The sequence below is a fragment of the Crocodylus porosus genome, unplaced genomic scaffold (assembly GCF_001723895.1).
Source record: "Crocodylus porosus isolate Cpor-Errol unplaced genomic scaffold, CroPor_comp1, whole genome shotgun sequence".
Taxonomy (NCBI): Eukaryota; Metazoa; Chordata; order Crocodylia; family Crocodylidae; genus Crocodylus; species Crocodylus porosus.
Genome location: NW_017728936.1, coordinates 3,650,857 through 3,675,805, shown reverse-complemented (window position 1 = coordinate 3,675,805; position 24,949 = coordinate 3,650,857). Strand labels below are relative to the sequence as shown.

The following is a 24,949-nucleotide window of genomic DNA, read 5'->3' as shown; positions in this document are numbered from 1 at the left end:
GGAGAAGGGACAGCAATGTCTGCCTCACAGGCCCTGGGCAGTGGCTGTGCACAGGGCAGCTTTCACCTGCGGCCACAGATACTTTTGCAGCCCCCCCTCCAAAGGGGGCATCTGGGGCTACTGCCCCAGCTGCACCCCATCAGTTCTGCTACTGGTCCACCCAAGCCTAGCAGCAGAAGATACACCAGCTTCCACAGCCAACATCACAAAGGGGAGCAATGGGGTTAGCGTCACATTTGGCTGCCTCAGACTTCACCACCCAAAGGACCAAGTTGCTATTTTACACCTGGGTCAGCCAGGGGTGGCCTTTAGCATAAGCGTAGAGCAAGGCTCCAGTTTGCTCCTCTGCAGCTGTGGGGAGTTGCTGGCATGCTCTGCCGCTGCACCCCCATGGCCGGGGGGGGATTCAGAAGCAACATGCGGTCTAAAGGGAGCAGTGTCCCTCCCCTCCCCCCTGCTGACAGACCTAACATGTACCTTTGATCAGGATGTGCTCAGGTCTTCAACTCTTCCTCCGAGGTGCTGAGCTGAGGGAGATAAGGGCACTTGATTCCTTACAGGATTAAGCCCTAGAAATGGACTGGCTGGCTCTCATCACAGAGCTCCCATTGCCCCCTCCTATGACAAGATCTCAGAGATCAAGCGGGAGACCCCCTCCCAGCACCAGAGATGGAAAGACACACAGCTTGAAGCACTTGAAGGGAATTTCTGCCTTGCAACCAGGGCCTTGGAAGAGCTCCTGTACCGCGGGGTGTACCTCACCCTGATCCTGAGCTCCACACAGGCAGGCAGTTATCTCCTGCTCAAAGTATCCAATTAGGACAGAACAATGTAAAGCTTTCATCAACCATAGACACAGCACCAGCTTCCAGTAATAGCTGCTTTTCATAACCCCAGACGTACCCAGACCCAGCACAATTTCATGGACATTAGGTACAGACATTAGGGCTGGAAGGGACCTTGCGAGATCATCGGGTCCAGCCCCAAATAAGACAATCCGCAAGTGCTCTGTAATCCCTTTTTAGCACATGTGCATTGGTGTCTAATTGCTTGGGGACACACTACCCAGCCACTCCAACATCACACAGTAAACAGCAGCGTTGGCCCTAGTGCACATTTCGATATGTGTCTAATCTGTAGCTGCCCCAGCCTAGTTAATGGATGCATCTGTACTGTCCCCAGCTAATTTTTCCCTGTAACTGAAAGGAAAACAAGGGATATATTGACACAAGAAACCTTTCTTTTAAAAGAGCGTGGGTGCAGCTGCTTTCCCTTTGCAGACCACGCGTGTTCTGATCTCTGCACATTCAGAAGCCGATTTTGCACTGGGTTGAGTAATTCACAGGACTAGAGCCTTTCAAATGCTGCAGTGGGTTATTAGGAGAAATCAGCAGTTTCATTTCACAGGCCAAGCACAAAACCACCCCCCTGGGATATCACTAGGGTAATTATTCACAATGGAGTGTGCTTACATTAGCTGAGGACCACAGCCCTACACCACTGCAACGACACTAATATATACCACGGCTCCTAGCACGGTTGCTTGAAGTCTCCCAAAAGCCAATGCTTTGAAAAGCTGTCTGAAAAATATGAAGGACTTGAGGGAGAATGTCTAAGCCCCAGAATTTCTCAGGAAAAATTACCAATTCTGTTTCCTATCCCGTCTCCCAAAACAGAATGCAATTCTGATTTAAATTGAGTGGGTTCCAGTAAAGCTTCAGCAAACCATCTCTAATACCAGATTTCTTTGCACACTGCATGCCCCCAAATAAGACATGCACCGTGTTTTTGAAAGGTGGAATGAAGAAGAGAAGATCTTTCTTTGAAAATGCCAGGCAGTATGATATATTTGCAGGAAAAACACAGGCAGCTGCAGTGAGATGAAGGGGGGAGCAACCTGTGGCTGCTCTGTTAACACCCTGGCTGCTGACTGACCCAAACTGCCTGGCTCCTCTTTTCTTGAACTGAGCTAGGTTGGCAGCCATTTGTGACTACCAGGTGAGCTGCGGGTCCGAGGGTAGTCGGCAGCACCTGCCAAGTCAGCTGAGGGCCCACCCACCCCCCTCAAGTAGGCGGGCTAGGGAGCTTGGCCCCAAAAGGACTGGGACCCCTGCTCCCCACATGTCCTCTTTAGGACATGCCCCCCTGATTTCTGGCAGCTAGTTTTTGGGGGAAAGGTGTGTGTTGCATTTGAGTAGGTCCCTCCCCTTTTCCCACCTGAATTTTAGTGACCCAGGAAATGTCATTTAAAAGAGAAAATATTCACAGAAAGCAAACGAACACGTTGGCATCTAAAGTGCAAGATCCAGCATCTGCATGTTTGCAATAAGAACTCTGAATCAAACAAAATGGTGTTGGAAAAAAATTATTTTGATTTGTTTTGGAAAGTAAGATTTTTCCCTATTGAAATGGTTTCTAAGTCATCCAATTTACAAAGGAAAAGTACATTTAATATTTTCCCTGAAATCTGCCAAGTTTAAATAATTTGGAATAATGGTGCTGTAGGAAATCATAGAATCATAGAAATTTAGGGTTGGAAGGGACCTCTGGGGTTCATTTTGTCCACCCCCCTGCTCAAAGCTGGACCATCCCCAAGTAGATCATCCCAGCCAAGGCTTTGTCTAGTTGGGTCTTAAAAACCTTCAAGGTTGAAGAGTCTACCACCTCTCTGGGTAACCTGTTCCAGTGTTTTACTACCCTCCTAGTGAGAGAGTTCTTCTTAATTTCTAACCTAAACTTCCCTTGCTGCGACTTGAGACCGTTGCTCCTTCTTCTATCATCTGCCCCCACCGAGAACAGTCCAGCTCCATTCTCCTTTGAAACCCCCTTCAGGTACTTGAAGGCAGCTTTTAAATCCCCCCCAATCTTCTCTTCTCCAAATTAAATAAACTCAGTTCCCTCAGCCTCCTGCTCATTTTCGTTGCCCTCCGCTTAACTCTCTCCAATTTACCCACATCCTTTCTGTAATGGGGGCTCAAAATTGGAGGTGAAGCCAGACATGTCTATATAACACATGGATCTGGGCTGGACACTGGACAATACAGATCCTTTTTTTACAAAATTGGACACAGTACTCCAGGTGTGGCCTCACCAGTGCTGAACAGAAGGGAATGATCACTTCTCTTGACAATGGCAATGCTCCTATTAATGCAGCCCAGTTTGCCATTAGCCTTCTTGGCAAAAACTTAACTCTTCCTTATCTATCTATCTATCTATCTATCTATCTATCTAGAGCTGTTTTTCATGTTCCCAAAGTGTAGACTTTAAGAACAATGCCAAAAATCATGAGGGTTGGCAATACTGCTAAAGCTTGTTCAGTGAGCTTTAGTTAAAGCACCCCTGCTCCCATTTTGAAGTGCAGGGATGCTGCATACATGAGACACGGAGGCTGCTGGAGCACACTACTTAGCACGCTTCAGCACACTAGGTTTACCGAGTCTGCTCCAATGTGCTGTAATTACAGCACATCAGAGCAGCATCCCTGCACATCGATAGGCTCCCTTCACCTCTCCTCACTCAGCAGCTTGAGTTTCAGATGCAAACAGAACTCAGAACTAAACTAAGGCATCACAAAACTTGACCTGGATTCATCAACTTTTCCATGAAGATAGGCCCAGTTTCAGCTTTACAGTAAAACTGGAGCCAAAAGAGCCACACCTGGCTTCATCTCTTCTAATACAGGTTTCATAGTTTTATTTCTAACTACTACATTGAATCCTAGGAAGTGGAGTTTTGCTCTGCTTGGCCACAGCCTCTGCTTCAAAGCTATAGTGCCAGAACTTGTGAATAGTATTACTTAAGGCAGCCATAGATGCTTTTATAACCTGCACATTTTGAGTTTTGAGAAGATGCAAAGTACATCCTTACATACATAAAGCCAGGCGGTTCTTTCATTACGCTCAAGAGCAGGCAAAGTGGAGCGACTGGTGGGTAAAATAGGTGCCAGAGAACTGTACCAATAAGACATGTCTCTGTCATCAAAATCAGCAGGGCTCAAGCAGCGCACATGTTATCAAAGACAGGAGAAGTCTAACATACAGAGAAGAAAGGGAATCTTGAGGACCCACTTAGTAAGGAGCCTATTTTTTCCACTGTGCATTCAAGGAGAGCTATGAACGTCAGAGCCCTTCTTTGTCACTGATTACGCAACTTGAATAGCAGCTTCTGGCTCTCTGACATTATTAAGAAAAGAAAAGTTCTGGAGCTGACAGCTCAGGATATACTGGCCTTTTATAACCTTAGGTCATCAGTTAAAATCAAACCACATTACCATTGGCTTAAACTGCTCCTGTCTCATGGATGTTTGGTCTCTGTCCAGTCACTGGAGAGCAGGTGCCCATATCAAATACATCATTGCAGACAGGATACTGCTGGCAGATTCACTAGAGAGGACAATGATAAAATAGATGGCAGAGGAAGAAACAGGTGGTCCATGAGGTTAAACCTGAAGTAGATCACCAGGGCTGTTGTGGAGGTGGCTTTCACTGCTGCTACCCGGGCTGTACTTGCCTTGCCATTCAGCCTCCAGATCTGCCAAGGCAGCATTTTTCATCAGCTTTACTAACAATGCTAACAGTATTTGCCATTGCTGCAGGGCTGCCTTTATTGTAAAGACCGAGCTATTACTGGTAATTATTCCCTTCCTCCCCAAAATGAGTTCCCTTTCTCTGTCCACTCTACTCCATTTCCTGTGCAGCAAATTAATGGCAAGATTTTATTTCCTATACACAAGACGCAGGCAGGGCAGGCTGGCATCTTAGAGACCAAGTTTTTCAGAAATGCATAAGCTTTTGTAGATGACAGCCTACTTCATTAGATGTTATGAGTGGATTGGCAAACAGCAGGCTATTAAATAGAAATAAATACATTGTAAAGGTGCCACTCTGCTCTGCCTTCTGCCTGACTTCACTATAGGTGCCGACTCCGTTTTCTGAGGGTAGGTGCTTGGAGACATAAACAGAAAAAAAACCCTGTAAGGCCTCAGTGCCGAGCTCCACGTATGCCCAGAAGAGGCAGGGTGTTACTTCAACCCAGCTCTGCAGCCTCTGTAAAGATCAGGCGCCTTAGTGGGGCTTTAGTAGGGCTTTTTGTCTAATCAGTTTTAGCAAAAGGCGCCAAAAAACCTCATTGAAGTGCCCGATCTACACAGACGCTGCAGAACTGGGCTGAAGTAACATGCTGCTGTTTCTAGTAAAGCATGTTTTTGGAGTGTTGTTTTTTTTTTTTTTAACATCTGCAAGCAGCTCTGTGGATGCTGAGCACCTGCTAATGAATTCTACCTACAGAGGGAAAAGATATGCCTGGAGTAAGTAGATGGAAGGGATAGAGATGAACAATGATTATAAGCAAGGGTGCATGGAGTGGCTAAAATCATATCATTGTAATCAAGTAATGCATGTCCTTCCATTAGTATCAAAGATTCATCCCAAAACTTCATTCAAATGGCTGTAGAAATCATTGGTCCATTCGCACTAATTAGCCCAAGGAATGCCCTAGCCTCTGACAAAGTTAATATTGTCCCTCTGACTTCAAAAGGAGTATCAGAAGTTGGGAGCACAGGTTTCCAATAATTACTGTATGTCTCTTTTCATGTCTGTACTTGAATCGTTCTGATTTTTGTGCTGGGGGGAAAAGCATGGGATTTTATTTTTTCTGAGGGTTCTCGGCTATGAGGATGCTCCCAGGCACCTTAACTGGGAATCTGCCAGAGTCTAATGTAGGCAATAAAATGGAGCAGGCGAAAGAGTTTGGAGAGAGAACATTTGGCTAAGCAATCAGGGAGGGTCGGGTGGTCCTCTTGCCCTCTGCACGCTCTACTTCTTCCCCCTGCAGACTTCCTGCCCCACCCACCACTGGCACCCCCTACCCCCAGCTCCCTGCCTCCCCCTCTCAACTCCCCACAATCTCCGCCCGCTCCCCCCACCCCAACCTCACTATCAGATGCTGCTTGGGCTCTCTTCCCTCCCAGAGCAAAGCCCGTGAAAGCTCAGCTCCTGCCGGTCCATGCAGCAGTGTCAGTGCTCCTCACTGGCTGGGCAGACAATGCAGCGGTGTTGGCGCTGCTGTCTGGGGGGGACAAGGACAGAGTTTTCACGTGCTCTGCGCATGCTGGGGAGAGGAGCCCAGCCCGAGCCGGAGCTGAGCTGCACTTGAGAGTAAAGGGGGAAGGAGGCAGAAGCTGCAGAGGGCAAGTGGAGGGGGTGGGGAAGGAGGTTGCTGTAGGTCTGACTCTGGCCTTGACCCAGGCTGAGGGCCCATCAGAGCCTCAACACCCACCTGCCCCCTCCCCAGCTCAGCTTCATATGCAAATCTAAGAGGAGGAACTGTTTTCCCCATGCTGGGGGGTGAGGGAGGAGGGGGACGGACTTGTCTCAGATTTGAGTAAATATGGTATTTACCCAAGGATTCTCCAAAATCTCCACTTCAAACTCTCACAAGCAACTGTAAGTCACCAAACCAGAACCAGTAAGTTTGGCAGATAGGAGGACCCTAAGCAGAAAAGTCCGCTTAGTCAGGAAGAGCATCAGTGCGTTCAAGACAAATCTCCTTGGTCGTAGCTGTGCCACTCTCTTAATGCTTCAGAGAAATCTGGGATGGGGGCAGAGAGAATGCAGAAGCTAGGAGGGAAGCTCCAGGAATCAGAATGATAACCTGGGGTTTGAGTTCAATCCCTAGCTCTTCTTCACAGATTTGTGGGACACTGAACAAATCACTTCAGCTTCTCAGTTCCTCATCTGTAAAAGGGAGATAATAGTGCTTTTCTACCTTCCAGGGGAGTTGCATCTATTTTAAAGAAAGTATCTGAGCACTTTGCAGGGGTAGTGGTAGCCAATGTACCTTACACAATTCTGGAGCACGCCTCATTGTCAGCGTGAGTCAGATATATTTTAGTTCACTATGCCATCCCCAAACCTGTCATCCAGGGACATCACAGAAACACACCAACATGGATCAGTATAGACATCATAACATCCTCTTTGTGCTGAAAAGATACCATACTGGCCATTTTACTGAGGCAATGGTTTACAGTGAGAATGAGTCTACTTGTACGTAAAGCCTACCAACCAAGATAAAAATCCTAGCAATAGTTTTACAGGTTGATTTTTTTTTTACATGCAAAGTTTTATAAATTTTAGGACATCAACATGAAATGCAACGCCCACCACCCCCACTTACTGCTGATCTTTGAAGTGAATATTTCACAGTCCAGCCTTTGCTGTTCAGGAAGATTACGATATCCTCTTTGACACTGGATAAGCTGAGGTGCAAAGAGGTTGCGAGTCACAGAATGAGCAACAGAACCCAGGAGTCCCTACTCTCAGCCTGTTGCTCTAACCACTAGCCCATACTTTTTTTTAACAGCATCTAAGACATTAATATGTAGCTCAATTCCTTTGTAATCATCTGCAAAAAACTCTTTTTGGTCATTGGACTGGGGCTCGTTAATATGGGTGGTGGGTGGAAAAAGTAGTCAAAGAAAACTGACAAAGACGTGGCAAAATAAGAAGCCTTGATGCATCTGTGCCACCTAGTCTCTATATTCAGGCAACAGCGCAGCTAGGCACAGTAGACACAGAATGAAGTTTGCAGCCTCGCTATTGTTAGCGATTCATCAGTTGTTGGTTAATTCTTGGTGAAGGGTAGCAGAAGGGCAAAAGGTGAGAGGGATGAAAGACTCTTCAAATTACCTGCCAGAAAGTCCTCTAGGATACAAACTCTGCTTCATCACATGGAATGATGGCTTGAGGGGGGGAAAAATTGGACTCACTAATGTCCTCTAATTGAATCCAGCAAGTCGTTCATCACATAACCCAGAAGACTCTGAGTGCACAGGGAGGTAGGATTTCTATTGCTTGTTCAGACTCTGGCAGCTCTGCTTAATACTGTCTCTATTCGATTAAGCAATAAAATTAATGGCACTTCCATATTTACATTAGAAAACAGGCCAGTCTGATTTGGTCCATGGACTGGTACCCACTGGCTTTGAATTTATGTTGCCACTTGGAGCACAGGTAGACAAAGCTTTGGCTGGGATGACAGAGCTGGGGATGGTCCTGCTTTAAGCAGGTGGTTGGACTAAATAATCTCTTGGGGTCCCTTCCAACCCCCATTTTCTAGGAGTCTAAGCACATTGCAAGTAAAACTGCATGGACTTGACAAACACTGTAGGACCTCCTTTTTCTTCTTTTTATTTGCAGGTCAAATTTGGGCCAACCAATCTAGACAAGCAGTCTTTTAAGATAAGGCCAGAGAGTTCTCAAATTCCCTAAAGTAATCTCTGTCCCCAAGTCATTAAGCAGACAAGGGAAGTGATTGTTAAACTTTTAAGATACCCACAAAACAGCACTGGGAGTCGGACTGCTTGTCATCCGAGCATTGATTTAGCTCTTGCTGTGGTCATTTCACTCAGGGAACAATCAATATAGATCTGCCCAAGAACTGAGGCTGTCTTTGATGTAGTGAACACTGTGCAGCCATTTGTGCCAAACACACAGTGATAGTTTGCTTGTAATGATTGCTTTAAGTGAGACTGGTACCACAGCAGGGCAAGTATATGAGATTACATTGAGGCAGTAGTGGTTGGTACACACCAGTGATTCTCAAGCAGGGCTCTGTGGCCTTGAGATCCTTTCAAGGATTCTGTGTGGTGCCAAAAATGGTAATGCTGTTAGGGGTGCAAACATGAATCATAAGATAAACCCAGAGGCTGCATCCAGATGAGCATGGATGCATGGTATGTGGCACCGCAGACCTGTCTGCAGTGACATGCACTGCACATTCAGGTATTTCCCACACTGCTACCTTCCAGAACGGGGGCGGGGTTTGACCCTGGGAGATCCTGGAAAAAAAGTGGGGCGGCGCACCTAGCTGCAGTGTGCACTGCCCAAAACCGGAGCCTGGCCTGCCGGAGCCACACTTTGGCTGCCAGCCAGGGTCCAAGCTGCAGGAGCACTGCAGCTAGAGCTTCTCTGGCCCACAGGACCCAAGGTAAGGTTTTTGGGGTCAGCACAGTTTGCTTGTCCTAACCTCCCCTATCCCACCTGGGGCAACCTCCCACGTGCCAAAGTGTGCGTGGTATACTTGAGGTTATTCCCAAGGGACAAGTAGATGCTAGGGCTGTGCAAGGCTTTGGGCTGTGCTTCGTTTCTGGAGAAGCTTCGGTCACTTCGGCATCTGAAACAGCATGTCCACACTGAAACACTGGATGCGTTAGGCTTTCTGAAGCAGTTGGGAGCTTCAGAAAAGCTTTGGAGGCACCTCAGAGATTCGGCCATAGGGTATAATGGGGAATCAATGAAATATCTATAACTTTGTTGTTCTTTTGTCTGATTTGGATGAAACTTCCAGGGGTGGTAGCCTCTGCTGAAAGCATGAAGCCTGTCGTGTTTCAAGAGGATCAGTGCAGGGGTTCTGGGGGAACTGCACCCCAAAGTCTTGAAAGCAAAATTCATGGCATGTGTATGTGTTACACCACAGGGGGGGTGAAAACTGCAGGGGTGGTGGCCCCTGGTGACGCCACAAAGCCTGCCAAGTTTCAAGAAGATCAGTCCAGGGGTTTGAGAGGAACTGCATCTCAAGCTGCAGACAAGCAAAACTCGTGACATGAGTGACACTGTGTATCTTAAGGTGCAGCGGGGTGACAGCTGCAGGGATGGTGGCCCCTGCTGCGGCCATGCTGCCTGCCAGCTGTTGAGGACATCAGCGCAGGGGTTCTGGGGCCCTGAACCTCTGGCGGCTGACGGACAAAACTCGTGCCATGGGCGCTTGTGCGACTGTCTCTGTCTTGGGGCAGTTGATGGTCCGCATTGATTATTTCCTCTCCTTAGGCTGTGGTTTTGTAGGTGTTAATCCTTGCTAATTAACTCATAATGAGGTTCAAGGCCCCAGAATGCAGACTCCCCCCTGCACTGATCTCCTCAACAGCTGGCAGGCTTCATGGCCTCAGCAGGGGCCACCATCCCTGCAGCTGTCACCCCCCTGCACCTTAAGATACACAGTGTCACTCATGTCACGAGTTTTGCTTGTCTGCAGCTTGAGATGCAGTTCCTCTCAAACCCCTGGACTGATCTTCTTGAAACCTGGCAGGCTTTGTGGGCTCAACAAGCCACCACCCCTGCAGTTTTGCTTTCAAGAATATGGGGAGCAGTTTCCCCCAAACCCCTGCACATATCATCTTGAAACTTGGCAGGCTATATGCTCTCAGCAGAGGCTACCACCCCTGCACGTTTCATCCAAATCAGACAAAAAACAACAAAGTTATAAATATTTCACCGATTTCCCATTATACCTTATGGCCAGATCTCCGAGTTGGCTCCGAAGCCTCAGAGCTGCTCAGGCCGGATCAAAGCAGGAATCCAGTCTGGAGCTCCGGATCAGATCCCTGGCATCCAAAGTGGCCAGATCCGAAGCTGGATCGAATAGTTGCCTACTCACACAGGTCTAGTAGATACTTCTTGTCCCTGGGGAACCAGATGTCTGAGCTCATCTGGATGTGGTCTGAGGTTTCAAATAGGAATCCAGAGTGTTAAAAGCTCTATTTGGGTCTGAGTTCTTTGCATTAGATAAATTGCTCTATTCTTTTTCTGTAGTCAAAAAGGGAGTAAAAATTATGAGGTGGCATTTTCCAAGGGGTGCCTTGACTTTAATGAGGGGTGCCTTGAGTCTAATGAGGTTGAGAACCAATGGTATAGGCAGATTTGTACCATAATGCATTTTTTTCATTGGGTTGGATGAACTAAAAATGAAAAATATGAAACAAAAGGAACATGGGGGAAGAAATTTTATTTCAGTTGGCCAAATGCTTCATTTTTGGTTATTTAACCTTTTTATCATTTAAAATATACATATTTAGGTTAATTTTAAACAGGCCGTAATTTCAAAACAAGGAGCCAAATCAATTCATTCAAAAACAAGTGATTTTTTCAGGTTTGAAAGAGTGTGCTAGCTTCTATGCCCTTTTGCACATCATGAAATGAACTGTTTAGCTCCAATTAACTATACCTTTCCCCACCTGTTGTTGGCTATTCATGTCAGACATCGGGCTACCAAGGGCACAATTTGGCTCGTAGCACATGTAGCTCTGGCAGATATGTGAGAAGGAAGTAATTAAGTGTTGCTAAATTAAATGTCTGGGATTTTATAGGAGACTAAAAGGTGTCAGACACTCACAGCCAGATTTTAAAAAAAACTTAGGCATCAAAATGCAGAGACATCTAAAATGCCTTACATTGGTGGGAGTTACTTGCATATGTGCATTTGAAAATGTCAGCAGGTGCATTGTTGGAGCCTAAATATCTTTAACAATCAAACTTAAAACAGGAGCTCATTTAGTTTCCTTTGAATCCCAAACATCTTTTTTTTTCTCATTTTGTAATGCAGGTGAATTTGCTGTGCAATCGCTTAGACTGTATGAACTTGGAGCCCCATTATGCCATTTTTGAAACATGACTTTTCCCATCCAAACTAACTGGCAAGCTTTTATTCAGAAGCTGCTATGCAAACTCAAAATAGACAATTTGTTAATAGCCCTGACTACCTATGCCCTCTCCAAATGCCAAGCCACCCATATAATACATTTTGCAGCTGAGAGTCAGCTAGAAAAAGGATTGCAAGTAACTCGGGGCTAACTTCCTGATTCTTCTAGTTCCAGACATTATCCTCTGCAGAAGAAAGCAGAGCGTCAAAAAGTAATTCACGTATCTAGCAAAAGTGAGCTACTCCCACTGACAGAGACAAGGGTTGTTCTCGGACCCGGGTGTAATCCAGCTCCTATTGGTTAGTTGATATCACAAAAAATGACAAAAAATCATCATCAGGGTGGCCATTAATAGGCAGTCGAAGCAAAGATACCAAGTACCATCTGGGGCAGTGGGCTGGGGTGAAGTCTGTTAACTGTCTAAGAGGAAGGGAATTGTAATTAGCTGTCTCCTACGGTGCACACTTAAGGTCTCCTATCTTCCTCCTTCTCCCCCACGCTGTTTCTTTTGTTCCCCTCTGCTCTGCATTACACTGAGCTTTCCCCTGTTTTCCCTGTCCTCTTGCTCTGTTGATCTGCGCTTCAGCAGTCCAGACAGTCCTACTGCTCCTTCCTCCCCCTGAGCTCTGCTTCCTCACTCAGAGGCACGGGCCCAGGGTTGCTCTGGAGTTTTTCACGTCTTGCTTCATGTCCAGCTGAAGCACTGATCCTAGACAAATGGGTTACAGATGACAGGATCATAGGAAAGTAAGGCTGGAAGGGACCTCACAAAGGCATCTGCCTCTCGCTCAAGGCAGGACCATCCCTGACTAAACCATCTCAGCCACGTGCCTGTCTAACCTGCTCTTGAAAACTTCCAAGGGTGACATTTTCATAATTTCTCTAGGCAGCCTGTTCCAATGCTTGACCATCCTCATAGGCAGAAAGTTCCTCCTAATCTCCAACCTAAATTTCCCCTGCTGCAGATTGAGGCCATTGCTCCTAATCCTGTCCCCTACAGCCACAGAATTCTCAACGCTCCTACAATAAGAAAGGTTTTAGTATTTGATATTATGTATGGGTTTTTTGCATGCTAAATTAAGGGTCAGCTCATGAGTTCTAAGCCAGCACAAAAAAAGATCATGGGTGAAGAGTTAAAGCAGAAAGCTAAAATGCAGGTCATGAGAGTAGACAACTAGTGACTGTCCTGTGGTAAACAGGATCAGCATGTCATGAGTTGGAATAAAAATGGAAATGGGACCATTCTCCAGCACTATTTATGTGAAAAGCTTTATTCTGGTGAAAGGGGAAGGAGTCTAGACCCAGAGCTGCAGTTTAGCCAGGTGACAGTTTTAAAGGTCAAATCTTAATTGCAGCTTGGATTTCAGCCTCCCTGAGTTTTCAGGACTTTGCAGCCAGGGTTTTAAATCCAGGACTCCTCTCCTACATTCCTTGTCATTCTTTACAGACACACAGTCTGGTGACTTGATCTCATTACAAATGTATAAATGGAATCCTTTTAGGGCACACTCCTGAGGAGCAGGGATCAAAAGCCACGGTGCAACCCATGGAGCTCCAGATGACTCTTCAAGCTCTGAGTATCAAGCTGGGGTAGATTTTGATGCCAGGCATTAGAGGGAGACATGATCACATATGCTAAGCTGGCATGATGAACTCTCCCCACTGGTAGACAAGCTTGCCCTGAGTATCTGAGGTTCACAGGAGTTCAAGTCCCATCTGGGTTGCCAGTCTGTAATGAGTCTGAGCCACATGCATTCACACATGTTGGGGATCAGCAGGGAAAAAACTCTGTAACCTTTGCCAGAAGCACAGTCCTTGGATATGCTGTGCAAGCCCTGGTTAGTCTTCCTTTAATTTTGAGGTTGAAGTGGAAACACTGCCCTGGCCAGGTGTCTCCCTAGCTTATTACACAAAAGTTGTTCAAAAAGCTATCTTAGCTTCCGAATCAGACCATGGCTCCACCTGACATCTGTCTGGCTTTAAATTAAGTGAAAGTCGTTCATCCAATTCCATCTTTTGGTCTTGACAGGAGACGCAAGGCTGTCTCCTGGGACTGGAATAATTAATTTCCGTAGATCTCTGCTCTTTTATATCATTACGCTCTGGTCTGTGCAGTCCCTCCGGGAGAGAGGCCCATTTATAAAGCAAATGGATTCCTCTGCTATGCTTTTAATTTTGAGGTTCTTATTGATAATGACTTCCTTTTGCACATCATTAGCAGTGGCTGAGCATTTGTAAAAGGAAGCACTATGTAAAGCTGCAGAGAATCTGTTCAAGTAGGATTTGCTGGTGTCAGCTTACAATAGTGAACAAGGCCTTGGGCAAATAAGGGACTGCTAGATATTAACCTCCCATCTCAGAAGAGGACTACACTTGGGCTACAAAGCAAGCTTCTATTACACCTCTTCTGCCCCTGTCTGAAAAGTTTTCTGTAATAACCGAGAGCTGACAGTCTAGGTGGGATTAGATTCTCCACTACAGTATTTTACACTGGGTAACTCTACTGACACTAACGGAGTAACGTCACTGGCGTACATGACCATGCCGTCTAGAAGTCCAGTTAAAAACTAGTGTTTATTGCTAGAAGCCTAGTCAGAAGCCGTGTTGTTGTGCAGCACAGTTGTACCTGCCCTACACGCAGCCATGCATTATACGCTCCGAATCCAACAGGCTAGAGATGGTCCTAAAAAACAAAGTCTTCAATTCAGACTCTCATGATCTTTGGGAATTTTCATATACAAATTGTTCACATCTGCAGAATATGCTGCCAGTAAAAATTACTCCCTGGTCGGACTGTATTAGACACAGGTATGCACAGTAACCAGCCACACTGCTGTAATGTAACCTATCTAGAGCTGCCCACAAGCTCTGCCTGGACGTTTCAGGTATTGTCATAAGACGTTACTCACCCGAGGACTGAGGTTAGGTACTGAAATTTGTCTGCACTGGCTTTCTATTTCCTTCCAAGGTGTTGCTGGGAATCATTACATCCATGGCTAATCTGTAACATCGTGATTCGAGAGATCATCTCCCTCTACACCTTGTTGCAGTGGCATAACTAGGGTGGGATGACCAAGATAGTTCAGAGGTGGGGGCTGAAAGAAATGGCGATCATGTCAGTGGTAAAGGAGCAACAAGAAATCAGCACTGTCCCTGTGCCCTGGGCACCTGGTCACATTGCTACGCTGCTGCCCAGCTGCACTTGTTGACTGGCTCAGCAGAAGATTTGTTATCAGATCCTGGGGTAAATGAGGGCTGGAAGGGACCTCAGGAGGCCACATCTAGTCCAACCCCCTGCTTAAAGCAGGATCACCCCCAACTAGATCATCCCAGCTGAAGCTTTGTCTAGCTTGGTCTTAAAAACCTCCAAGGGTGGACTTTCCACCACTTTTCTGGGTAACCTGTCTTAGTGTTTTACTACCCACCTAGTGAGGAAATTCTTCCTAATATCTAACCTAAACTTCCCTTGCTACAATTTGAGATGGTTGTTCTTGTTCTGTCATCTGCCCCCGCTGAGAACTGTCTCACTCCATCCTCTTTCAAATCCTCCTACAGGTAGGTGAAGGCTGCTATTAAATCCCCTCTCAGTTTCCTCTTTTCTAGACTAAATAAGCCTAGTTCCCTCAGTCTTTCCTCACAAGTCATGTCCCCCAGCCTCCTCACCATTGTTGTCACCCTCTGCTGGACTCTCTCCAATTTGTCCACATCCTTTCTGTAGTGGGAGGCCCAAAACTGAACACATTACTCCAAATGTGGCTTCACCAGTGCTAAATAGAGGGAAATAATCACTTCCCTTCCCCTACTGGCAACACACCTACCAATGCAGCCCAGGATGCCGTCAGTCTTCTTGGCAACAGGAGCTCACTGTTGACTCATACTCAGTTTATTGTCCACTGTCACCCCCAGGTCATTTTCTGCAGAGCTGTTTCCCAGGCAGTCGGCCCCCAGCCTGTCCCCGGTGCATGGGATTGTTTTGTCCTAAGTGCAGGACTTTCCACTTGTCCTTGTTGAACCTCATGAGATTCATTTTGGCCCAGTCCTCCAGCCTGTCTAGGTCACTCTGAATCCTAGCCCTACTCCCCAGCATATCTACTACTGTCACCTGCAAACTTGCTGAGGGTGCACTCTGCCATTTTCCAGATCACTGATGACGACATTGAACAAAACCAGCCCCAGGAGTGACCCCACTTGATCAGTCCACTTGATACCAGCTGCCAACTAGACATCAAGCCATTGACTACTATTCTCTGAGTCTCATGCTTCAGCCAGTTTTCTATCCACCTTACAGTCCATTCATCCAGCCCATACTTCCTTAGCTTGCCCACAAGCATGCTGTAGGAGATCATAGCAAAAGCCTTGCTAAAATCAAGGTATATCACATCCACTGATCTCCCTGAATTCACGGAGCCAGTCATCTCATCATAGAGGGCAATCAGGTTGGTCAGGCATGACTTGGCCTTGGTGAATCCATGCTGACTGATCTCAGTCACCCTCTTCTCCTCCAAGTGCTTAGAAAGGGATTCCCTGAGGATCTGCTCCATGACTTTTACAGAGACTGAGGTGAGACTGACTGGTCTGTAGTTCCCTGGATCCTCCTTTTTGCTTTTCTTAAATAAGTGCACTTTGTTTGCCCTTTTCCAATTATACGGGACCGCTCCTGATCACAATGAGTTTTCAAAGATGAAGGCCAACAGCTCTGCAATCGTATCAGCCAATTCCCTCAGCGCCCTCAGGTGCATCCCATCCAGTCCCATGGACTTGTATATATCCAGCTTTTCTAAATAGTCCCTACCCTGTTTTTTCAACACTGTTGGCTGCTCGCCTCCTCCCCAAACCATGCTGGGAGTAGTCTGGGAGCTGACCTTGCCTGTGAAGACTGAGGTGAAAAAGGCACTTCAGCCTTTTCTGCATCCTCTGTCCCAAGGCTGCCTCCCCCATTCAGTAAGGGACCCGTACTTTTCCTGATCTTCCTTTTGCTACTGACATACTTGTAGAAACCCTTCTTGTTACCCTTTGCATCCCTTGCTATTCTGCCTTTTGAGCTCCTGAAACATATTTGCAGCTGGCATAACCTGCTGTAGCTCCGTTGAAATGCTGCTGATTATGCTAGCTGGCTTTCTGTAGGAGCATCTGAGTCAAAGCCTGCTCTGATACAGACCAGCCCCACCAGGCTCTCCAGCCTTGGGATTTGCCAGGGCCTGAAGAGGGCACGGCTCAGTCATCTGTATTAGGGTTTGATTTATCAAATTAAATTAAATTGCATTCAACCTGCTCTGTCCATTGTGTTACTCCTGAAAATGTGATGGCAAGGTCATAGGTATTTCTGGAGGCAGAAGAATTGGTTCTTTAAATGGTGGTTAGTTGGGTTTTCCACCCCATAAATTTTGCATGTAACATCCCAGCTGGTATGGCAAAGGCTGTTTCAAGGTTCAGTAATAACTGAGCTCCCTATTCAAGCACTGCTGGTAAGAAGTGACATTAACAGTGGGAGATGGCTAGAGTCGGTGCAGCTGGAGAGAATCATCCCTGGGTGCTCAGGTTAATAAAAAGGCCTCTGGTGCTTCAGGGAACATCTGTACAGGCCCTTTTAGGAATTTAAAACAACAACATTTCTGGCTTTACAGTCTCTTTGTATGGCTTAAATCTGTAAATACCAAGAGGCAGATCTATCTGTGAAATACAGCATAAGAATGGCAGCTGTCCTGGATGCAGATCTCCTAGCCGTGGCTTCTAGACAGAACCTCCCTTGCTCCTGAAATGACCCTGCTCTGTGGCTCCAAAGTCACCAAGGCTCAGCTGCCTCTCGCTGCCTCCCAGCTGTGGGGGCTTTCCTGAGCCTCCTCATCGAAGAGATCCCACTGGGAACAGTCCTGGTTGCCAGACCCACTCCACAGAGCACAGGAAGGCCTGCCTCTCAAAACTGCCCACCCAGACCTTTAGAGACTGCAGCACCCAATGAAAGCATAGCAGGGATTTCCCACTTAAACTGGGGCACAGAGAGGTTACATTGCTTGCCAAAGGTTACAAGGACACAGAGCCAAAGAGATGGGCTAGGGACAGAAGTAGCACATAAGTGTTCAGAAACTGGTTTAAATCTGTACCAGAACAAAAGCTCAGTGCACATAAACCAGTTTCAAAAAGGCTGAAACTGGTTTAAGACAAACCTGGTTGAATGTAGTATCAGACTTAACTGATTTGGGTTAAACTGGTTTATGAAAACTTCTGTCCCAGACCCCTTCCTGGTTCAAGTTAAATCACAGTCCCCCAGCATGCTTTCCAGCCCTGGGCTGGGCTGGAGCACTGAGAGCTGGCTGATAGTCCAGTCTACAGGGGGAGGATTGCCCCCCCTCACTGGCAAACCTCAGCTGGGGGCTGGGGCCAGGGAGGGGAGTTAAACACCCCTTCCCCTGCTCAAACTTACTGCTGGCTGCAACTGTGGACTACAAATCCAAGAGATACCTGGAAGCAGGAAGAGGAAGTGCTGAGCAACCCTGCAGAGTCCTGCTGCTGTGATTCTGTTCTGCAAATCCCAGAGACCTCAGGGACAGCAGGAAGAGGATGTGAACATACAGCCAGAGAGCCATGCTCTAGCACCCCCTGGCTTCTAGCCTGAGCCACTGCAGGCATGTGGCTGCATTTCCTGAATCAAAGGTAAAACGTCTGTTCACTTCTGTGCTGAGAGGCATGGACTCCTGCACATAGAAATGTCTGCTGCATTTGAAGGGCTGGTAAAACCCTGCTGTTTAGCTGGGCTGGTCTGGCTAAAGAACATATCTGTGATACGTTCTTTAGAGATCCTTGATAGGGCCCCTTTAAGAGTGATTTTACTTTGATGTCTTTCTGTTTCTAGACCTATTTCCCCTGTGATCCCCTTTTCTACCTTGCACACCCCCTGGAAAGGGCTATAGTGGAAGCAAAGGGGGAGGACTACTTCAAACCAGCTACTTTCACAACTGACCCCGTTAGACAGATATCACAGTTGACCTTCTGGATTTACCTCTGCAGATTTTCTCTTCACTCAGTAGGCAGCAGACAGAATCTACCTTAAATTAACTCACCGATTTACGCTGCTGTGGGAGAACACAATCTGGACCATAATGGCTCCGTTATATGTGGAGTAATGGCCACAGGGAAGTAGGGAGATGGCGGGGTCTAGATCTGAATGAGGCTGCCAACTCTTGAGACTGTGTCAGGAAACTTGTAATATCTGATTTTTCCTTCTTAAATCATGGAGTAGTGTGAATCTATGAGACTTTCAGCTTTAAAAAAAATAAAATCTAAACTTAATTTCTAAGTTTCTAGCTCTCAGATTTTCACAAAACAACTTGAAAATGTGACTCAAGCTCACCCAAAAAGTTAAAAGAAAACCTTGATGAAGTTTGTGAGATGGTCTGATATCCTGTCACACACATGCGGTACGTCATGAGATACACTATGTACACGCAAATAAATAAATAAACATTAGCATATGCTGACTTTTTTTACTATTAACTCTGGCATTAAGCGACTCACCCAGAACTCCCATTTTTAAAACAGAGCAAGAAACAAGACTGGAGCCTCATCTCACACTCCCAAATCCAAACCACCCTAAAGTCATGTTCAAAATCTGGATCCAGATCTAGACATTATGGCTATTGGGCTCCTTCTTTAATTAGGCCATTTGGGGTGAATGCAGAACTGATTGTTTCCTTCTCCGTTTTCCCTCCTGCTTCCCTCCAATTGACATCTGAATGGCCTAAGCAATATTTCCAGAGATTCTCCCTACAGCCTATTCCGGTTTTAACTAGTTCTTGCTAACTGGAATATTTACATTGATATTCCATTTTCATCTATTCACCAACCCCCCCCCCGAACTGCAGCTGGACACCCATTATTCACCAACCCCCCCCCGAACTGCAGCTGGACACCCATTGTTACAACTTTCTCATAATTATACTTTCGACAAACGGGGACATCAATATGATATTGAGACCTTTAGTCTGGCTACATTGGGGAAAACATGCAGCAAATATCCACCCTTGGTGCTCTCAACTCAGCATAGTGACTGAAGGTAGAGGAGCCACATCCAAGCAGCTACAATGAAGTAACATTTAATATAGTTTAGTTATAGCCTGTTTTAAATATGGGATACAACTGGGAAAGTTGTTGAGCCACTTGGGCTATACGAGACTCCAGTGTTTCATATGGACCACCCACAAGAGGGGAACAAAGACCCACATGATCAGCAAACATGGACTTTCAGTGCCCTTTTTGCTCCCTGCTACTTGCTTTTAGTAAAGCCTTACCTGTCGCTTCAACCATCCCTTCCAAGATGACCACAATTTCGAACTCTTCCTTCTCCAGCTGGGCACGTGACATCTCCCAGAAGGGGCTCTTCTCATTAATCTCATGTGAGATGATGAGTGGTGACACCAAGAACAGCCTGTCATCCCCAGTGTCGAAGCCCACATTGATGTCTGTTTGGTTCAAAGGGATAAACTCCCCTTCTTTGGTCTGTTTGGACTTAATCAGCTTGGCTCTAATGGACGCCTCAACGATGTGTGAATTCCGGAGGTCCCCAACCCGGAACATTAGACAGAGCTTCTCATCCCTCACAGAAATCACAGCGTTGTTGGAAAACATGAGGGTCTCAGCTCTCTTCTTTGGTTGGCTGATCTTGACAAACATGCACCCCACCATGAATGCATTGACTATGGAGCCCAGGATGGCCTGTATCAGGAGCAATACAATGCCCTCAGGGCACTTCTCGGTGATGACCCGATAGCCATACCCAATGGTTGTCTCAGTTTCAATGGAAAACAGAAACGCAGAGACAAACCCACTGAGATTTTCCACACAAGGAATCCAGTTCTCATCTTCAAGATGGTCCAAGTCTCCCCGGATGTAGGCAATAAGCCACCAAATGAAGCCAAAAAATAACCAAGTGATGGTATAGACCATGGTGAAGACAAGAAGGTTAAAACGCCATTTGAGGTCCACCAGCGTAGTAAAGAGGTCACTAAGGTACCGATAGGTTTCTTGGACATTTCCATGGTGCACGTTGCACTTGCCACTTTTCTCCATGTACCGCTGGCGTGGCTTCTTGACTTCTGGTGTCAGGAGGCGAGTTCGGTCGGTGGCAATAGGGACAAAGTCTCGCGGTTGTTTATGAATCTTCTTGGACTCCCTGGACGTGACTCCAATATCCATGTCCTGGTCCATGAAGATCCTAGAGTCTCCAGCCATGGTTGGCCTAGGGGAGGGAAAGAAAAATAAAGATTAAGATACCAGGAAAAGAGCGTCAGATAAAAACAGTGCTGTTTTAGCAAGTGAGCTGCTGTGACTGATTATAGAAAGGGGTGTTGAGATGCTGTGTAACATTATTGTATTGAGAGGCTGTGTCCCAAAGTGATTCAGTGCTGGGACAAAGTTCATCCTACATTTGAAAAACTTTCTGGTAGGGCCATTTCCTCTCTTCTAACATTATATCTGGATGCCTCTTTGGAAGGCCAGAGAATGGCACCTAACTGTTGAACATCTTTATGGTGAACCTGGTTGGCTCAGATGCTGAAAAAAGCAGGGATGTTAAACAGTTGCTTAGAATGAATTGGCTCTCCAGAAAGTGAGGACTTTAGTAATACTGCATAAGCCAATACTGGAAAGAGTATTCAGATAAGATAGTGAGGTGCATGGTCCTAGAAGTGATACAGAATACAACAGAAGCGGGGTCCTAGCTGCATGTGTCTTGTTATTGATTTCATTCCTCAATGTTTTTCAAAGCTCTTTAGGCACATTTTATGCAAGACTAAGGCTTTGCAAGTAGGCTGGGGACTCTAAATACCTTGACCTAGAGTTTCAAAAGGGTCTTGTGATTTCCGATGCCTAACTTTCCAGGCGCTCCAGTTGAGAGGGCTTCAAAGAATTTGATTAACAGAAACTGCTCAGGGCTCAATCTCTGCAAATCAGGCATGCTCTAAGGCATCTTATCTTAAATCATGAGATACTTTGGAAAATTTAGCTCCTTTGATCTCTACTAAGAGCCCAGGTGTTTTGTACAAAACCATTCGAGCCAATTACAAACAGCACAAAACTAGATGAGTGCTGGTGGCTCTTGTCTGGTTCCACTGTAACATCCTCTTTACTAAGCCAAAGATTTTTAAAATCCTGACATAGATAATGCATTATTTTTTTACAGGACGTATTTGTTCTCTTGAAAAAATCAAGAATCTGGTTTTTGAACTCAGCGCAGAGAGAGAGTCTCCCATGGGGAGCTGCCTAAGAAGCCTTCAGTGTATCAAAGGCAATGCTCTCTATGGCGCACACTCTCTGCAGTGTCCTTAGCAAATCCTATTAAAACCTAACCAAGTCTATTACCATTCTCTCTGTCTTTAATCTTCTTATGCATCTGTGAATGGGAAGAGGTGCAGAGATACAATTAAGAGCATCTTGGGAAAGACAAAGCTTAAGGCAGTGCAAAGTGGCTTCATCTTCTCAGGATCAAAAAGCATTAAAGGTGGATGGGAAAGAAGCAGAAACAGATAAACATATATATAAGGCCGTGAATTTTTGTTTCTGCTATAGCCGGGTCTGGTAAACAGCAGGGAATTACCCTTTGTAGTAAAGCTATAGAACTCATTACAAATCATTACTTCCAGTGGAGAAGCCTGGGATTATTGCTAGAATCAAATTTTCTGTCTTATTCCAGTATGGATGCCAGTGGCCTACCCATCCTCTTAGTCATGATGGCAACATGCCTTTGGAGTTAACACATGAGACTGAGAATCTAGGCAGACTCTGTTCCTGACCCCGTCATCACGGCTCCCTCTGCAGAGTCCTTCCTATGCAAGGGCCATGTCACACAGCACACTTAGGACATGTTAACTGCACTTAAAATGTCAGCATTGCACATTCGAGCAGTCAAACACATGCTAAATGTAGCACTATCTCCAGATTGTACTACCTAACATGTGTTCAGCCATCACTGAACTGCTCCACAGAGATAATACGAATTCAAGTGCATTGTGGGGGCTGGGACCGACAATCAGCTGATTGTTGCTCTCAGTCCCAGCACTGCTTTGGAGCCAGTTCAAGACTACAAGCAGCAGAGACCTGGCTTGGCCTGTGGATTCAGCAGCAAGTGTGGATCCAGCAGCCCTCTTCTGGGCTTGGTTCCCCATGCCTCCTTCTACCTGTGGCCAGCCAGCAGCAGAGACCTGGTTTGCCCCAGCATGCCAGAGACAGGTACTCCCAGGATGAGCAGTACTGGGCACACAGCGGGGAAGGTGCACGCTCCGGGTACAGGGACTGCACAACCTCATGGGTAGACATGCAAGCTGCTTGGTGCTGGGGTCAGGGTCAGGGGTGGGAGGGGGGCCATAGTCAGCTCCAACCCTGCCCAGATTGAGCTGAGGTTACAGTAAACATTACTGAGCAATGGCTTGTAACACATTCTGACTTTTAATACAGCACAGTGATGCTTACTACGATCTAAATAGAACATGCTAAGTGATGAGGCCCAAGAGAAGGAAGATATAAAAAAAGAGAAGATTGAGAAGAGAAAAACTGGTCCTGCAGCTACAGCCAGTGGACATCAGGCCCAGATCTCCTTTGCTTCTGCATGTACCAAATGACCCATTTCACAGCCTGCAAGGGGGTGTCCAGCCTGGTGTAGGATCAAGTGCAGGGGTGGGTAACAGGACAACTGGAAGGGAAAGGAAGGGGCTGGCTTTGATGGCAGCATCAAGGGGTTTGGCAGTGAATAGGAATATATAAGTGGCAATTATATCCTTGCTCATCTGAAAGAGAATGACCAGATATGGCATGCTGCCATGTACTGTACTTAGCTACGCAGCATTTAGTCTTGTTTTCTGTATCCTGCACCTTCAAATCTCTTCAAACTCTGGGCTTGATTCTCCAGGGCCTGCAGCATGTGTCCACTGATAGCTGGGCAAAGTGGGTATAAAATGTTGCAAAATCACAATGGTGGAGTTTGACTGTCACCTGTCCCAGGTGTAGGTCTGCAGAGAACATACCCTGTATATGCAGAGAGGGGCCGCCCCTCCATTCACTTCAGTGGTGATAAGAACAGGGGGGAGACTATGTCCTTCTTTCTCCCGGAGACTTTATTTTGTCCTTTCCTGTTTGTCCACTTCACTATGTATAAAGTTAATTCATTCAGGCCAAAGGTTTATATGTGTGGAAAGATGTAAAAAAACCCCTAAACCACAACACAAGCAGCAAAAAGAACAAGTAACCATTTTATAGATAAGTTTGGAATGATTTCATTAAAAGAAAAAAAACCCTCCTGACCTGTATTAAAGTTGATATTTTTACCTGTAAAAGATTCATGTGATGCTACATTCTGCTTTTGGTGGCACTCTGGAAATGAGCCAAGATACCCAGATCTGAGCTATGAGATGCTGTACCGCACAGTACAGACAAGAATAAAATAGGATCAAAGAAATCAAAAGATCAAAATCCCTGAAACTCTGACTCCTGACAAACAGCCTGGAGAGACTTCATGCAAATGGCAGTGCAGTGAAAGCTGCCTTAAGCAAACCGCTTGAGGGACAGGCAGAAATCAGCTGCCTAGTTCTTTAACTACAGGTCAAGTGAAAGTATCCCCAAAACCTTGGGGAGACTTTAAAAATGATCGACCCCTTCGTGCAAAGAGGGTGGTACCTATTACAGAGTAACTTCCCTGTCACTTCCACTGTAATTAGAACTTGTCCTACTATTTAATCTTAATTTCCCTGGTTGCAGGTTAAATCTCTGCTTGTGAATAATGAAAATAATTGATTACAGGCTTCATAATGAAGGGGATTATATACTCTTCTTAAGAGATGCAGCATGATCCAGTATTCAAAGTGGGAGTCAATACACTAACCTGGTTTCTGTTCCTGATTCTGTCAGTAACTTTCTTGTCAACTTGAGCAAATCACTTCTCTTCGGAGTGCCTCAATTCCCCATCTCTAAAATGAGGGATATTAAGATGTACATTTTCTTTGAGATTTTAGGCACAGAATAAATCCAGGACCCTGCTTTGTCATTAGAGGTCTGAATGTTCCAAGTTACTCTAGCACAGACAACACAGAGCAAAAAAGGAGTAGAGATATGAGAGTTTGAGGTTCTGCTTTACACACATATACAGTGATCCCCACCATGCACGCATGCTTCCTGGCTAATGGAAAGTATGTGCAAGCATCCAAAGGAAAATAAGCCTTTAGTCTGCGCATCACTGTCCTTCCTTAGTAAATAGATCTATGGATGGCCACAGCCTCCGACAGTCACACAGACCATGCTGTTTCACTGGCATTTACCGTCCGCGATTACACAAGGCCAGGATAATAAAAATGCCACTTTGGCACAGAGCTGCTTGCTCCCTTTGGACAGGCTGCTGAGAGCTGCTGCAGAAGGAGCTGTGAGACAGTGCATTATCAATTTTACAAAAAGGCCTTTTATCAGGCTTCTCTGTATCGCTCAGCATTTCACCCA

At 46.0% G+C, this 24,949-nt stretch overlaps 1 protein-coding gene across 2 annotated transcripts in view; it reads right to left on the bottom strand.

Moving 5' to 3' along the window:
• The window catches only part of KCNJ5 (potassium voltage-gated channel subfamily J member 5), a 37,511-nt gene that overhangs the window by 4,264 nt on the left and 8,298 nt on the right, over window positions 1-24,949 (bottom strand). The window contains exons 1-2 of one of the 2 annotated variants that reach the window (XM_019546985.1): window positions 24,342-24,547; window positions 19,762-20,708 (exon numbers count right to left, since the gene is read on the bottom strand). In XM_019546985.1, the coding sequence (XP_019402530.1) occupies window positions 19,762-20,701 (940 nt within the window). In that variant the 5' untranslated portion in view covers window positions 20,702-20,708; window positions 24,342-24,547. Of the gene's footprint in view, window positions 1-19,761; window positions 20,709-24,341; window positions 24,548-24,949 lie in introns of those variants that run through there. The other variant, XM_019546984.1, reaches the window with a different exon arrangement.